Source organism: Misgurnus anguillicaudatus, chromosome 18 (assembly GCF_027580225.2).
Source record: "Misgurnus anguillicaudatus chromosome 18, ASM2758022v2, whole genome shotgun sequence".
Classification (NCBI taxonomy): Eukaryota; Metazoa; Chordata; class Actinopteri; order Cypriniformes; family Cobitidae; genus Misgurnus; species Misgurnus anguillicaudatus.
This window is the reverse complement of record NC_073354.2, coordinates 8006843-8020395: the sequence shown is the minus strand read 5'-3', so window position 1 is coordinate 8020395 and position 13553 is coordinate 8006843. Positions and strand designations below refer to the sequence as shown.

General features: G+C 34.6%; 1 protein-coding gene across 4 annotated transcripts in view; it reads left to right on the top strand.

Moving 5' to 3' along the window:
• The first annotated feature begins 534 nt into the window (after nt 1-534).
• Nucleotides 535-13553, top strand: part of cdk19 (cyclin dependent kinase 19) — a 55031-nt gene continuing 42012 nt past the window's right edge. Inside the window, exons 1-2 of one of the 4 annotated variants that reach the window (XM_073855748.1) lie at nt 535-911; nt 11552-11627. In XM_073855748.1, the coding sequence (XP_073711849.1) occupies nt 784-911; nt 11552-11627 (204 nt within the window). In that variant the 5' untranslated portion in view covers nt 535-783. Of the gene's footprint in view, nt 912-4878; nt 5011-11551; nt 11628-13553 lie in introns of those variants that run through there. The other 3 variants (XM_073855750.1, XM_073855749.1, XM_073855751.1) reach the window with 3 other exon arrangements.

The following is a 13553-nucleotide window of genomic DNA, read 5'->3' as shown; positions in this document are numbered from 1 at the left end:
GCTTTTATTACCTACTGAAAACGTCACCATCATTTCGGCCAATCACGATCGACAAGCACACCCTCATGTAAGCAACGATTGGCTGTAACTGTCACCTATTTAACATAAGATTGCGTAATAGTGTGAGATCGCAGTGTTGCGGCGCATCTCGTATGTCCTTGTTTAGGCGAATTAAAATCTGCGTTGCTAAATTCTATTGAATTATATTGTAAAAGTTGTACTCGGAAATTAATATCCAATTATTGCTCACTGGTATACATTTACTTACCTTTACATTCGAAAATAAATAATACAATAAATAATGTAAACATATATTACATATATTTATTTATTTGGTTAATTGTTACCAAAGTAAGGTACACCGAATTTAGTCAGCCTTAAAATTATACAACGGACTGCATAGCACATTACACATATAAGGATAAGTGTTTGTCAAAAAACAAAACAAACAATGCAAAAATTACAAATAGTTTCAACAACGCTTGTAATGTTTGGTAAATATTATCCCTACTGTACTGCATTAGTCGTCCGCAGTGCGATTTGCGCGTTGTAGTTGCACAGATGTTGCATCGTCCGACGGTCCATCCAGCAAAAGACTACAATTCCCAGAAGACCTCGCACCACAATAAATGAACGTCACGACACACGTGACCATTAAGCGGAGCTGACCAAAATCCCAAACAAGGAAATGGTGGGGTAATAAAACGATCGGATCATTTAATTAATGCATGTAATAATTAATATTTTATTTTATTGTAAATTAAGAAATATTTATGGGTTAAAATGGACTACGACTTCAAAACGAAGCTCGCCGCCGAGAGGGAGAGAGTGGAGGATCTGTTTGAATATGAAGGTTGTAAAGTGGGTCGCGGCACATACGGGCATGTTTATAAAGCGAAGCGTAAAGACGGGTAAGAGACGCGCGAAACGCGTTTGATTGACGCACTGTATGCGCTTGTGCTGTTCGCATGTGTCGGATGAATCGCGCTGCGTTGCTTGTTTTTGTTTTCATGTGCGCACTTCACACGGTCCTCCCCCAAACCACCATGTGTGTTTATGTTACTGATGTGTGTGTGTGTGTGTGTGTGTTATTTTGCGCATGTGTTCGTCTGTTTATATGTTCATATGTGCAGAAAATCTCGTATGTGCGTGTTTGTTCATGTGTTCGTGTGTGCAGACGTTCACATTTTCATTGCGTTTAGTCATAATGGTGATGCTAAACAATCAACATTACTCGTCGCTGTGGAAAGCTTCGAGAGTAATGAAAAAAGTAGAAGTAGAAAACTTCTGACGGAAGAGAGTTTCTTCTGCTTTTTTTCTGAAGTTTGTGATTGTTTGGTCAGAGAGAGAGAGAGAGAGAGAGAGAGAGATATTAAGTGTGTTGTGATGGATCTACCTCACTGACAGTAAAGAAGCAGGAGGTGACATTGACTGGTGTGGGTGTGTTGTTGAAGTATGAGGGTGGGGTTCAAGTGGCAGACCACAAGGCCAACTTCAATGCCTTAACATTTATGTATTTGGCAGATGCCTTTTCCAAAATGATTTCCCATGAGGTGTTCCATGAGAGTCAAACCCATGATCTTTGGTGTTGATAACATCTTTGGTGCCATCATGCTATTGATGTGGGCAGCTATAAGTGTCTGTTGTGAAGTGAGACCAATAGGGGTGTGACATGGGCTCTATTTGGGCCATGTTTTCACTCTAAAGGGTTCACTGGTTTGGTGGTGTTTCTTCATCCATCCCAAACTGAGACCGTAGGGTAACCGGGTTGGTTATTATTAATACAGCTTCCTGTAAACAGGTGTTCATATGGTTCTATGTTGATATGTGCAATCTTAAAAAAATAAATTGAGCGAATTTTTATGAAATAGATGATTGAATAGTAGTCTTTATAGTGAAACGGTCACTGTCAACAATTACATCAGTGGCTAGAGTTATGTAACGTTTGCTCATCCTATGATAATGAGCAGGTGTGGCATTGACATTCAGTCAGCTCTCATGTTCAAACAATGGGGTGTGTAACGACTCTAGATTACGATTGCATAACATGAAAAGATATGGAAGAAAAATTCACACAATGAAAAAAATGTTCTTTCTGTGATGCAAATAATATTATTAGCGGCTACTTGGGTAGTTGTTGTGGTAATCCCCTGAAAGTTAAAGATGGTATAGTTTGCTTTTATTGAATTGCATCTGACATGTTTTATTGCAAATGAGCATTTTTCATCAGACTTTTAATGGATTCTGCCAACAAAGTATTTAGTGACACAAGATAAAGCGGATTTGAAATGAAAGTATTTGATGAACTACTAGTTTGTCTACTATTACATTTTATGGCGGTTTACCGGACAGAGATTAGCTTAAGCCAGAACTAGGCTTTAGTTTAATTAGGAAATAAAACTTTTAACAAACATGCATCATTAAAACATTACTTTTGATTTTGAGGCCAAACAAAGGGCAGTGATGTATTTTAAGATTTGTCAGTGCCAGCTGATTTCAAGGATTAGTCCATTTGTTGATGTCTTTCTTTGTTCAGTCGAGAAGAAATTATGTTTTTTGAGGAAAACATTCCAGGATTTTTCTTATTTTGATGGACTTTAATGGACCCCAACGCTTGTTAGTTTTAATGCAGTTTAAAATGGCAGTTTTAAAGGACTCTAAACGATACCAAACAAGGCATAAGGGTCTTATCTAGCGAAACGATTTTATTTTTCTTGCCAAAAATGAAAAAGTATGCACTTTTGGGCCACGGCTTCTCGTCTTCCTCCGGTTCTGTGGCGCGCCAGCTCGACCTCACGTAATACGTCATCACGTCAAGAGGTCACGGACGTATCGAAACTATGCCCCAGCCTTTACAAGTGTGGAGAAAGAGGACGGTTCCAACGTTGTTGTATGTGGAATGATACTAATTTATGTCTTTGTGTCAGTTTATTGTTTGAATTGATCTGCAAATGTGCGTTTCATATATGTAACACATGGCTTTTCCACGACATTACGCAATTACGTGATAATTGACAATCATTTCGCTAGATACGACTCTTATGCCTTGTTTGGGATCGTTTAGAGTCCTTTGAAACTGCAATTTTAAACTGCATTAAAACTAATAAGTGTTGGGGTCCATTAAAGTCCAATAAAATGAGAAAAATCCTGGAATGTTTTCCTTAAAAAAAACATAATTTCTTCTCGACTGAACAAAGCAAGACATTAATAATTTGGATGACATGGTGGTGAGTAAATTTTCAGGATTTTTTTAAAGAAAATTGACTAATCCTTTCAGCTTGGACAGCGTTTATATTTATTTTAGTCTAGGACTAGTCTCATCCCTGTCTGGGAAACCACCCCTTTAAGTTAAGTACCTTGAAATACAAGTTTATCGTTTAAGAGAACAGATAAAGTGTTTTGAATTGTGTGACTGGGTCCTTGGGAACACGCATGCCCTTCTGCAGACAATATAAGATAACTTCAATTTTCACAGTGGATAAAAGCATTTCAGCTGTCTGTCCAATGCACCAATGGTCTCATACCAACCACTGACACAGACAGACAGTTTTTAGTCATTCAGCTGTAGAAACTGCTCATGATACCTGTATATATGTAATATAAGCACTTTTAAAAATGTTTGTGGATTGTAGTTTGGAGTGTTATGGAAACCTAGTAATTATTCTCTATTATCTACTGTTTTTTATTATTGCCTGAATAGAGAAAAATGTGATTTTGTTTGTTTATTGTCACTTAGAATTCAGATACATTCAGTTAGAAACTGATAATCGAAAAAGCTAAAAACATTTTAATGATCTAAGCGCATGGTCTAAAGTTCAGGATAAACATACATTTTTTAAGTTGAACCAACTTTTCACTTTTTAAAGTCCATGACACAAAACACCACCACTTTGAACGTATCCACGTTACATAATACGGAAATAATGGATTTCGCAAGACAATATGACTAAATTCTTCTCCAAAAAGGAAACCAATTTCATTCGGCAATACTTATGGCAATTCTGATGCATTGACTATCCATTATAGCACATTTTTATCTTGACATACACAATAATAATGTTTTACGTTTACTTTACTTTTTAATATATGGCATGTTTGTGTGCTGCTGCGCATCCCTGTGTCTGTAATAATAAGCAGTGTACGTGTGTTGTGCACCCACCTGAAGGCGCATATTACTAACACACCCTTTAAATAAATAAATAAAATACTGACTTTAGACTAGGATTTAGTTGGTCAATGGCACAATTGTTTTCAGTTGCCTCAAAATAGCAACGCGCCAACAATGCGCCTGAACACACCTCATTTTCAGACCAGCACGCCCATGGACAAACAGATGGGTGGAAGTGCATTTGCGATTTTAACAGCATGGCGCTCGATGTGAAAATTATAAATGTGTATAAATAAAAAATTATAAAACACTCAGGCCTGGCATTGCGCAGTGTGATATAGGGTAGTTCATTTTACATCTGTGTAGCACGATTAAGTGCAGCCAATCCTCATGTTCAAACATGTAATACATGAATAAATGTTTAAATACATTTGAAAACAATTAGCCATAAGAAAAGACAAATGTTCACATTGATGTATCAGTTTCTGTGATTATTATGTGTTGGGTGACAAGATTTTCAACAATAAAAAGATGAACGGTGGGATTTAATTGCGTTGTTTGATCATGAAAGTGCCCTTTATTGTTTGCCAATCATAAAAGAGGTGATTTACATACAGAAGTAACAGTAGATGTGGTCGAACTCCAGTCAGAAGTGCTCATCCTTGTGCCTTATTCCCTTCAAAGATTAAAACTATTAATGTGTAAACTCTAGAGGGAGTTGCGTGATTGTTTCTCATATTGTATTCGATTAAAATACACTTGGCCAAAAGAGTAATGGAAACATTGTCTTTTTGTCTTTATAGAGCGACTGTTTATGCGGAGTCCCCTTCCCAAAGTGCCCTTCAAGGGTGCAAAAACGCCATTTGGAATTCACCCTTAGACTTTTCGTAATGGTAACCCAGGTAAAAAAATAGTACACCTCCATAATGTAAATGAAGTGCTCCATTTTCATGCACTAATTTTGTACGTAATATACTAAAAATTCTTCTTTAGTACTTCTTAAAAAGTACTATCTAAGTGTACTTATTTGTGCTATTTTGAGACATCATGAATATATGCGCTTTTAACATATCTCTGTAAAAAAAAAACTTGAACCCAACGTTTATACAAATATAGATTCAAATTTACTACAAGTGGTACCTAAATATACATATTTTTTAAAATACAGTTTTACCAGAATACAGCACTTCGATGTTCTTAAGATTATCTTGAGAAGTACTGAGGAAGAATTTTTGATATATTATTTACAAAATTAGTGCGCAAAAATAGAGGACTTTTAAGTACACTATGGAGTAGTACTTTTTCACCTGGGAAGTGTCAAAAGAAGACAAACTGCAGGGTAACAGAATCTGCACAAATCTTCTTAACCTTGTGTATTCATATCTTTGTCCTTGTTTTTTTTTATTTTTTTTATAATGATTGTGGTCCTTTTGATAGTGTGATGGTGTGAAATTGTTCTGTTGCTCAAGTTTAAACACTGAATTATTGTTATGTTGTGGTGTATGTCTGTCAGCTTATTTGCCATTCATAAGAAAAAGTTATACAACCTACTTTCTTTGTTTGTAAGAAACGTCTTGTTTGTTAGCTAGTCAACAACTAGAAGAATAATATGTTTATAGTGATGTGAGGTCACACAACAGGTTGTGAATCTATGGAAGGTATTTTCTGCTTTATAAATAAATCAATTAAATGATCAAAATTAAAACCAGACTTACCATTTCATTATAAAAGACAAACAATGAAAAATAAAATCCAGTTGATGATTTTACATTTCATTTTCCCTACAATTTCGAGGCAAGAGTACCAATATTAAAATGCAAATGTGATAAAGAAACAGCAAAAAAATATGATTAAATCTTTTTATTAATAATACTCATGCAATAATTGTGATACAATTCAAATAAAAAAGTAAAGTTTTGTTTTCATTTTAGGTTCTCTCTTGTTTCACAGTTTTCAAGTTTTTAAAAGTCAACCTGTATGCAAATATGCAAATATTATGTTTATCAGTGTGTGGGCCTTGCCAAAACAGCGTTTTCAAGGACCAGTCACTTATCTGTGTATTGCGAAGCTCATCATTTGTTTTGAAATGTAAACAATTATTAAACAAAACATTGTTTTGTACGTGTGAAGGAACTGAATGTGCTGCTCAGCAAGACCAGCTTTGCCAGGCTGTGAAGACTAAAACCAGCTACTTTCATCTTAAACCAGCTAAGACCAGCCAACCAGCTATGCTAAGCTGGCCAAGTTTTCCGCCTGGTCAAGCTGGTTTGAACTGGTGGTGGGTCACAGCTTTTTTTTGTTAAAATTAAGAAGAAAATGAATTTTGGATAGATGACTGATTATTTGTAGTTCCTCCTCTAAAGTGAATGTGTTTCATGTTTATACATTTTTAGCCATTTTGTGTCTAGTACACCAGGTATATTTAATAATGTTATTTAGAGGAAACCACTCCATCCGAATTAATGCGTCCTCTGTCAGCGTTGCACTTCTGAATGACATATTTGCATGATTCACTCCTGCACATTTGCATTTTCCTGGCTTTTAACACTTAAACACACGCACAGCACGCCAGCCATCCTCTGACACTGAGTGGAAAAAATCCATTAGCATTGAAGAATCTTCATGAGAAATTTACAGTTTAATTTGTATTTATGAATATTTTCTTCATGAACAGTTTGGGTTAAGCTGTTTATTGCCTTTTATTATCTAATCCTTTCATTTTTGAATGTTTATATAGGATATTTTAGTAAATTTTATTAGATATGTTTATCTGTAAAGTAGGTGTATGAGGGAGTCTCCCATCTTCTTGCATTGTTTCCCATACATTCCTTTATTTGTGTCTCCCCGCCTGAAAATCTTTGTTTTTACTGTTGCAATTGGAAAAGTGTATGAGAAAATGCAATGCTATAGACGGTTTCATTGGACGCACATGCGCTGACGCGATTCACGTCTGGATCCAAACTTTACTTCCGGTTACGTTTTTTTTAATGGTCTGACTAGTTGCTAAACTGATCTCTTGAACAAATGCCTCGAAAATAACAAATGTTTTGGTTTCCTAGGTAATATATGTTTACGTTTAAAGAACTTTGTTATTTATTCTTAGCGAAGTTTACCAGAAGTTACGTGCGGACCGCGACAGCCGCTTGTTTATGTTGTTACTGCTAAAACCGTCTATATGTTGTAGATTTTTTTAACCTGACCAATCACAGAGCTTACACACAATGTAGAATTGATGCGGTGATAAATATATGTGTATATGCTTTTCCGTACACAGTATAAATGGGTCTTAAAGTGGAGAATCCAAAATGTTGTGGTCTATATGGGTTTACTTTGATTTCACTTTTGTCTGCTGGAGTTTGGTTTGAGTTGACTATTGTCGTGGGGGGGTTTTTGATTTCACAGTGGTCTGTTGGAGTTTGGTTTGAGTTCACTGTTGTCTGTTTAAGTTTTGTTTGGGCTCACTGTTCTCTGCTTTTGTCCGCTGTAGTTACATTTGAGTTTACTGTTGTTCTCCTGAGTTTTGTTTGATTTCACAGTGGTCTGCTGGAATTTAGTTTGAGTTCAATTTTGTATGTTTGAGTTTTGTTTAAGTTCACGGTTGTCTGTTTGAGTTTTGTTTGGGTTCACTGTTGTCTGCCTGGGTTTAGTTTGATTTCACTTTTGTCTGCTGGAGTTTTGTTTTTTGAGTTCACTGTTATCCCCAGGAGTTTTGTTTGAGTTCACTGTTGTCCACAGGAGTTTTGTTTGATTTCACAGTGGTCTGCTGGAGCTTTGTTTTTAAGTTCAATGTTGTCTGTTTGAGTTTTGTTTAAATTCACTGTTATCTGTTTAAGTTCAATGTTGTCTGTTTGAGTTTTGTTTGAGTTCAATGTTGTCTGCTTGAGTTTAGTTTGATTTCACTTTTGTCTGCTAGATTTTTTTAGTTAAATGTTGTCTGCTTGAGTTTAGTTTGAGTTCACTTTTGTCTGCTAGATTTTTTTAGTTCAATGTTGTCTGCTTGAGTTTAGTTTGATTTCACTTTTGTCTGCTAGATTTTTTTAGTTCAATGTTGTCTGCTTGAGTTTAGTTTGATTTCACTTTTGTCTGCTAGATTTTTTTAGTTCAATGTTGTCTGCTTGAGTTTAGTTTGATTTCACTTTTGTCTGCTAGATTTTTTTAGTTCAATGTTGTCTGCTTGAGTTTAGTTTGATTTCACTTTTGTCTGCTAGCTTTTTTTAGTTCAATGTTGTCTGCTTGAGTTTAGTTTGATTTCACTTAGGGGTGACCCCGAATAGTCGAAGATTCGATGCATCGATAGGAGAAGCCTGATTCGACTACCAATCTCACAGTCGAATCGTCGCAGATGTGTTATGAAATGAGGATCATTTAATTTTGGCCGTATATGGGTGCACACATTATCTGATTTCACATATAACAGCTTTCTCCCAATATATTAATATACAGCATATTATGATAATGCTGCAAATAATATGTGCAGTAACAGCTTTCAATAAATATTTTTAAAATGCCTTAATAAATCCAAAATCCCCTGTGACCGGGCTACACGGAGGTTTCTTCGTTAATAAACCATTGCCTTTTTGTTTCTACATTTAAAAGACAAAGCTGGCAATTATATTATGGCTATACTTTTCTATTCTTTTAATATTTTATTTTATTTTCTTTATAAATCACTCTGGGTTATCTGGTTTATCTATTTGGCTTGTGTTTTGTTTCTGTGCTCTTGAGGCACTTTGCATATATATTATGCACTTTGTTACTTCTGACCTTATTTTATTTAAAAAAATGTATCTATTATAAACGTAAATTCTGATCTAATTTAAGTCTGTAAATTTTGGATAGCTTTTCGTTGTATCAATGTTGCGCTATTGCGTGCTGGCCATGTTTGCGCATGTAATTTAGCCGAACGTGCTAGGTGATCTGCGTCTTATATTTAGGAGTTCATCAAACTAAACATTAAAAAACGGATGTTTTTCGACGGGTATACGTTTTTAAAATGTATTTATCATACATTTTGGTTATCTTGTCAAAAGTTACACTACAAAACAGGTAAGCCGTTTTTTTAAAATTCGGTGATGAAACGGAAACTATCTGCACCGAACCTATTTCTGCCTGACACGAATGTCTTTCTTGTGATTTAATATTATGGTTGGTGTTCACTTTTAAATGATAGCAAAGAGATTCCTGAAATAAATAATATCATCCGGTCTTTCTGTATCTAAAGTGAATACAGAGATGATCAAAGTCAGAGCAAGCAAGCAGGTATTTCTGTGCTAAATAATAACGCGTAGTGTCTATAAAATCATTCATTTCAGTGTTTTTCTTGTTATAAATTTACGTTTAATGAATTGTAAATAAAGATTCGTTTTTATCATTTACAGTCACAATCACAAATTATTTGTCATTTCTCATTTGTCGGGTTTTTTTTGGTCATGACTGCTTTGACGCACTATATCTCCAAATTAAATAAAAACACTTAATTGTAGCCGGGGTTTCCAAAGCAGAATCACCTTTGTTATTTTTTTTTTAGGTTTAGTTATCAAAATGTATTTTTGTGTGATGTTCTGTAGATCGTGGCTTTAAAATGTTATGAGGAATAAATAAACAAATGTTGCCTTATATATTTTACCTTAAAAAAATAAATATATAAATGCATCGTCAGTTTTGTCTTCGTTCATCACTTGAAAGACAGTTTTGGTCACTTTAACAGAAAGTTGTTTATGTGTGCTGCTTGTGAAAGAAAATAAAAGTTACCAATTTGTACCTGATCTGGCCCCCTCCCAACCCATGCAGACAAACATAGATATGATTCGACTATCGGTCGACTATGGAAAGATTCGACAATTCTGATTCGAATATGTAAATCCTTAGTCGAGGACACCCCTAATTTCACTTTTGTCTGCTAGATTTTTTTAGTTCAATGTTGTCTGCTTGAGTTTAGTTTGATTTCACTTTTGTCTGCTAGATTTTTTTAGTTAAATGTTGTCTGCTTGAGTTTAGTTTGATTTCACTTTTGTCTGCTAGATTTTTTTAGTTCAATGTTGTCTGCTTGAGTTTAGTTTGATTTCACTTTTGTCTGCTAGATTTTTTTAGTTAAATGTTGTCTGCTTGAGTTTAGTTTGAGTTCACTTTTGTCTGCTAGATTTTTTTAGTTCAATGTTGTCTGCTTGAGTTTAGTTTGATTTCACTTTTGTCTGCTAGATTTTTTTAGTTCAATGTTGTCTGCTTGAGTTTAGTTTGATTTCACTTTTGTCTGCTAGATTTTTTTAGTTCAATGTTGTCTGCTTGAGTTTAGTTTGATTTCACTTTTGTCTGCTAGCTTTTTTTAGTTCAATGTTGTCTGCTTGAGTTTAGTTTGATTTCACTTTTGTCTGCTAGATTTTTTTAGTTCAATGTTGTCTGCTTGAGTTTAGTTTGATTTCACTTTTGTCTGCTAGATTTTTTTAGTTCACTGTTGTCTGCTTGAGTTTAGTTTGATTTCACTTTTGTCTGAATGAGTTTTGTTTGAGTTTACTGTTGTCTCTCCTGGTATTTTTTAATTTTACAGTGGTTTGCTTGAGTTTTGCTTGATTTTTTTCAATCTTGTCTGCTTGAGTTCAGTGTTGTCTGTTTGAGTTTTGTTTGACTTTTGTCCCGGGGTTTTGTACAGTGATTTGATTTGTACGGTGGTCTGTTGTAGTTTGGTTTGAGTTCACTGTTGTCTGTTTGAGTTTAGTTTGATTTCACTTTTGTCTGCATGAGTTTTGTTTGAGTTTACTGTTGTCCCCGGTAGTTTTGTTTAATTTAACAGTGGTTTGCTGGAGTTTTGTTTGAGTTTACTGTTGTCTGCTTGAGTTTAGTTTGATTTTACTTTTGTCTGCTAGATTTTTTTAAAGTTCAATGTTGTCTGTTTGAGTTCAATATTGTCTGTCTGAGGTTTTTTTAAGTTCACAGTTGTATGTTTGAGTTTTGTTTGAGTTAAATTTTGTCTTTTTGAATTTTGTTTGACTTGACTTTTGTCCGGGGGGTTTGGTTTGAGTTCGATGTTGTCTGCTTGAGTTTAGTTTGATTTCACTTTTGTCTGCTGGAGTTACATTTAAGTTCACTGCTGTCCCCGGGAGTTTTGTTTAATTTCACAGTAGTCTGCTGGAGTTTTGTTTGAATCCACTGTTGTCCATGGGAGTTTAGTTTGATTTCCCTTTTGTCTGCTTGAGTTTTGTTTGAGTTCAATGTTGTCAGTTGGAGTTTTAAGTTATTTATACGTGTGCATTAAGAAAATGTTATAACCACAATACAGCCATAGATGCTGTAATGCTGTCAATAAATAAATAAATATTAAGACATGTAATAATTTCATTTAATAATGATGATTACCTGCAATGATTTGTTATTTAATTGTGGTAGGAGTATTAAGTGTGTTAAGGGTTTTTCTTCACTTTCAGTAATGTTGTTTTTGTGTTTTTACAGAAATGATGAGAAGGAGTATGCCCTGAAACAGATAGAAGGCACTGGAATATCCATGTCTGCCTGCAGGGAAATAGCTGTGAGTACCCCACACACTTTCTCTATCACTGGATTAAAGGATTATTACTGTGACATTGCCAATAAAAGTAATTTAGTGTCTCTCCGAATATAAAATCTGCACTCTCAACAGAAGCTGGCACCTTAAACAAACATGTAACATATGAACCTCTGTCACTGTTTCGAAAGTATAATCATAGACTAGTGTAGATAAAAGTTATTTTCAATATATCAGCTCTTGTTATCGTAATAGTACATCTGTTAACTTTTGCTTGGTTTTCCCAAAACTTTCCTAGGTTTTAGAGGGTCTTGTTTAATTGCACATAGGGCCTTTGAATGACTGGTAGTATGTTTCTACAAATACCTAACCCATGTGTTGTTAGGAACAATGTTTATAATAATAGAATAAAAATTAAGATGAGTTAATTTTTCTATATTACTTTATCTGAGCTTTCCGTTTTAAAAGGGTTCTGTCAGTACATGCAGTAATAAAGGAAAACATTGCAACTCTTATAATGATGCATTTCCTTATTTCAGTTGCATGAAATATTATGTAACCACCACAGTTAGCACCCAAAATCACATGACATTAACAGACAATGACTATTAACTTCAAGTTTGACTTTCAACATAAGCCAATAACATTTGGCTTAACAATCTGTGCAAATGACAAGACACATGTGTATGTGATCTTATTCAGCTCAGTCATTTATTATTTGCCCCGATGAAACAGAAAGGTAAAGGATTGAAGATCAGCTGGGTGAGATTCCCCTGGAGGCGTCTTTATTTCGATACAATAAGCACAGGAGAGTAAGTGAAGGTCTCTGTGGCATTTCACTCCTATGTTCTGATGGCCAGATATAGAGCGAGTAAAGAGAAGAACAGGCAGAAGACACAAACTGCATATAAAATCACCTACTTCCATACTATATAGTGTGCACAAATCTGTATGTATATTGAATAGTATGTCCAAAACATCAGTATGCAAAGACCAGTGAGAAATAACGGGATCTGCTGCTTCCATTGATATTTCTCAGTATGCGTCTGATGGACATTTTTTATCCCATGAGGCCTTGAGAGCTGATGATTAGCGTAATAAAAATTACAAATAGGGTAAAACTATAAGCCAAGCAACTATTTTCGAGTCAAGGTAATGCAAAGATGCCAAAAAAATATTTTTTTTGTAGTTAAGTTGTATTTGTTTAACATCACTTGATTAGAAACTAAGTAAATTGTTTCCTTGTTTGTTGAAGAATTATATGGGTCATATGAAAATAATAATACTGCAGATTAGGCCTGTGTATTCGCAAGAATCTGTCAATATGTATCATATATAGGGGTTGCGATACGATTCGGTGCAATGCGATACTGAACGCAGGGTGATATATATTCGGATATTTCTTATTTTTGGAAAAGAATAGGATATAATTTTAGAAAGCTGTTCTCAAGAACACACCGCCATATGTAATCCTTAGCAAGTACTTAGAGATAAGATGACTGCTATCTATAAAACAACTACCATGAATCTTGTATGATAAAAAATAATCAAAATATAGCATTTTTTGAAAATCAATACAGTATCGACAAACAAAATATCTTGATACACACGTGTATCGTTATTTTTACACCCCTACTGCAGATGTAGAGATGAAACGATATGAACATTTACATCACGTTTATAGTGACCAAAATCACCACGGTTATCAATATTATTATGGTTTTGTGAACAATTTCTAGAAAGTACTGATGCAAACAAATTTAAAATTGATTTTACTTGTACGTGCACTTTTGATCACATAAACATGAAATAAATAACATAAACATTAATCATGGCACATTTGGGGTTGTGAGATAAATATTCATCTAGTTCAGATAAAACACAAGTGATCAGATTTTCATATAAACACAGTACAAATCAGCAAGTCTGTTTGCGTATGTTGTGAGAAAT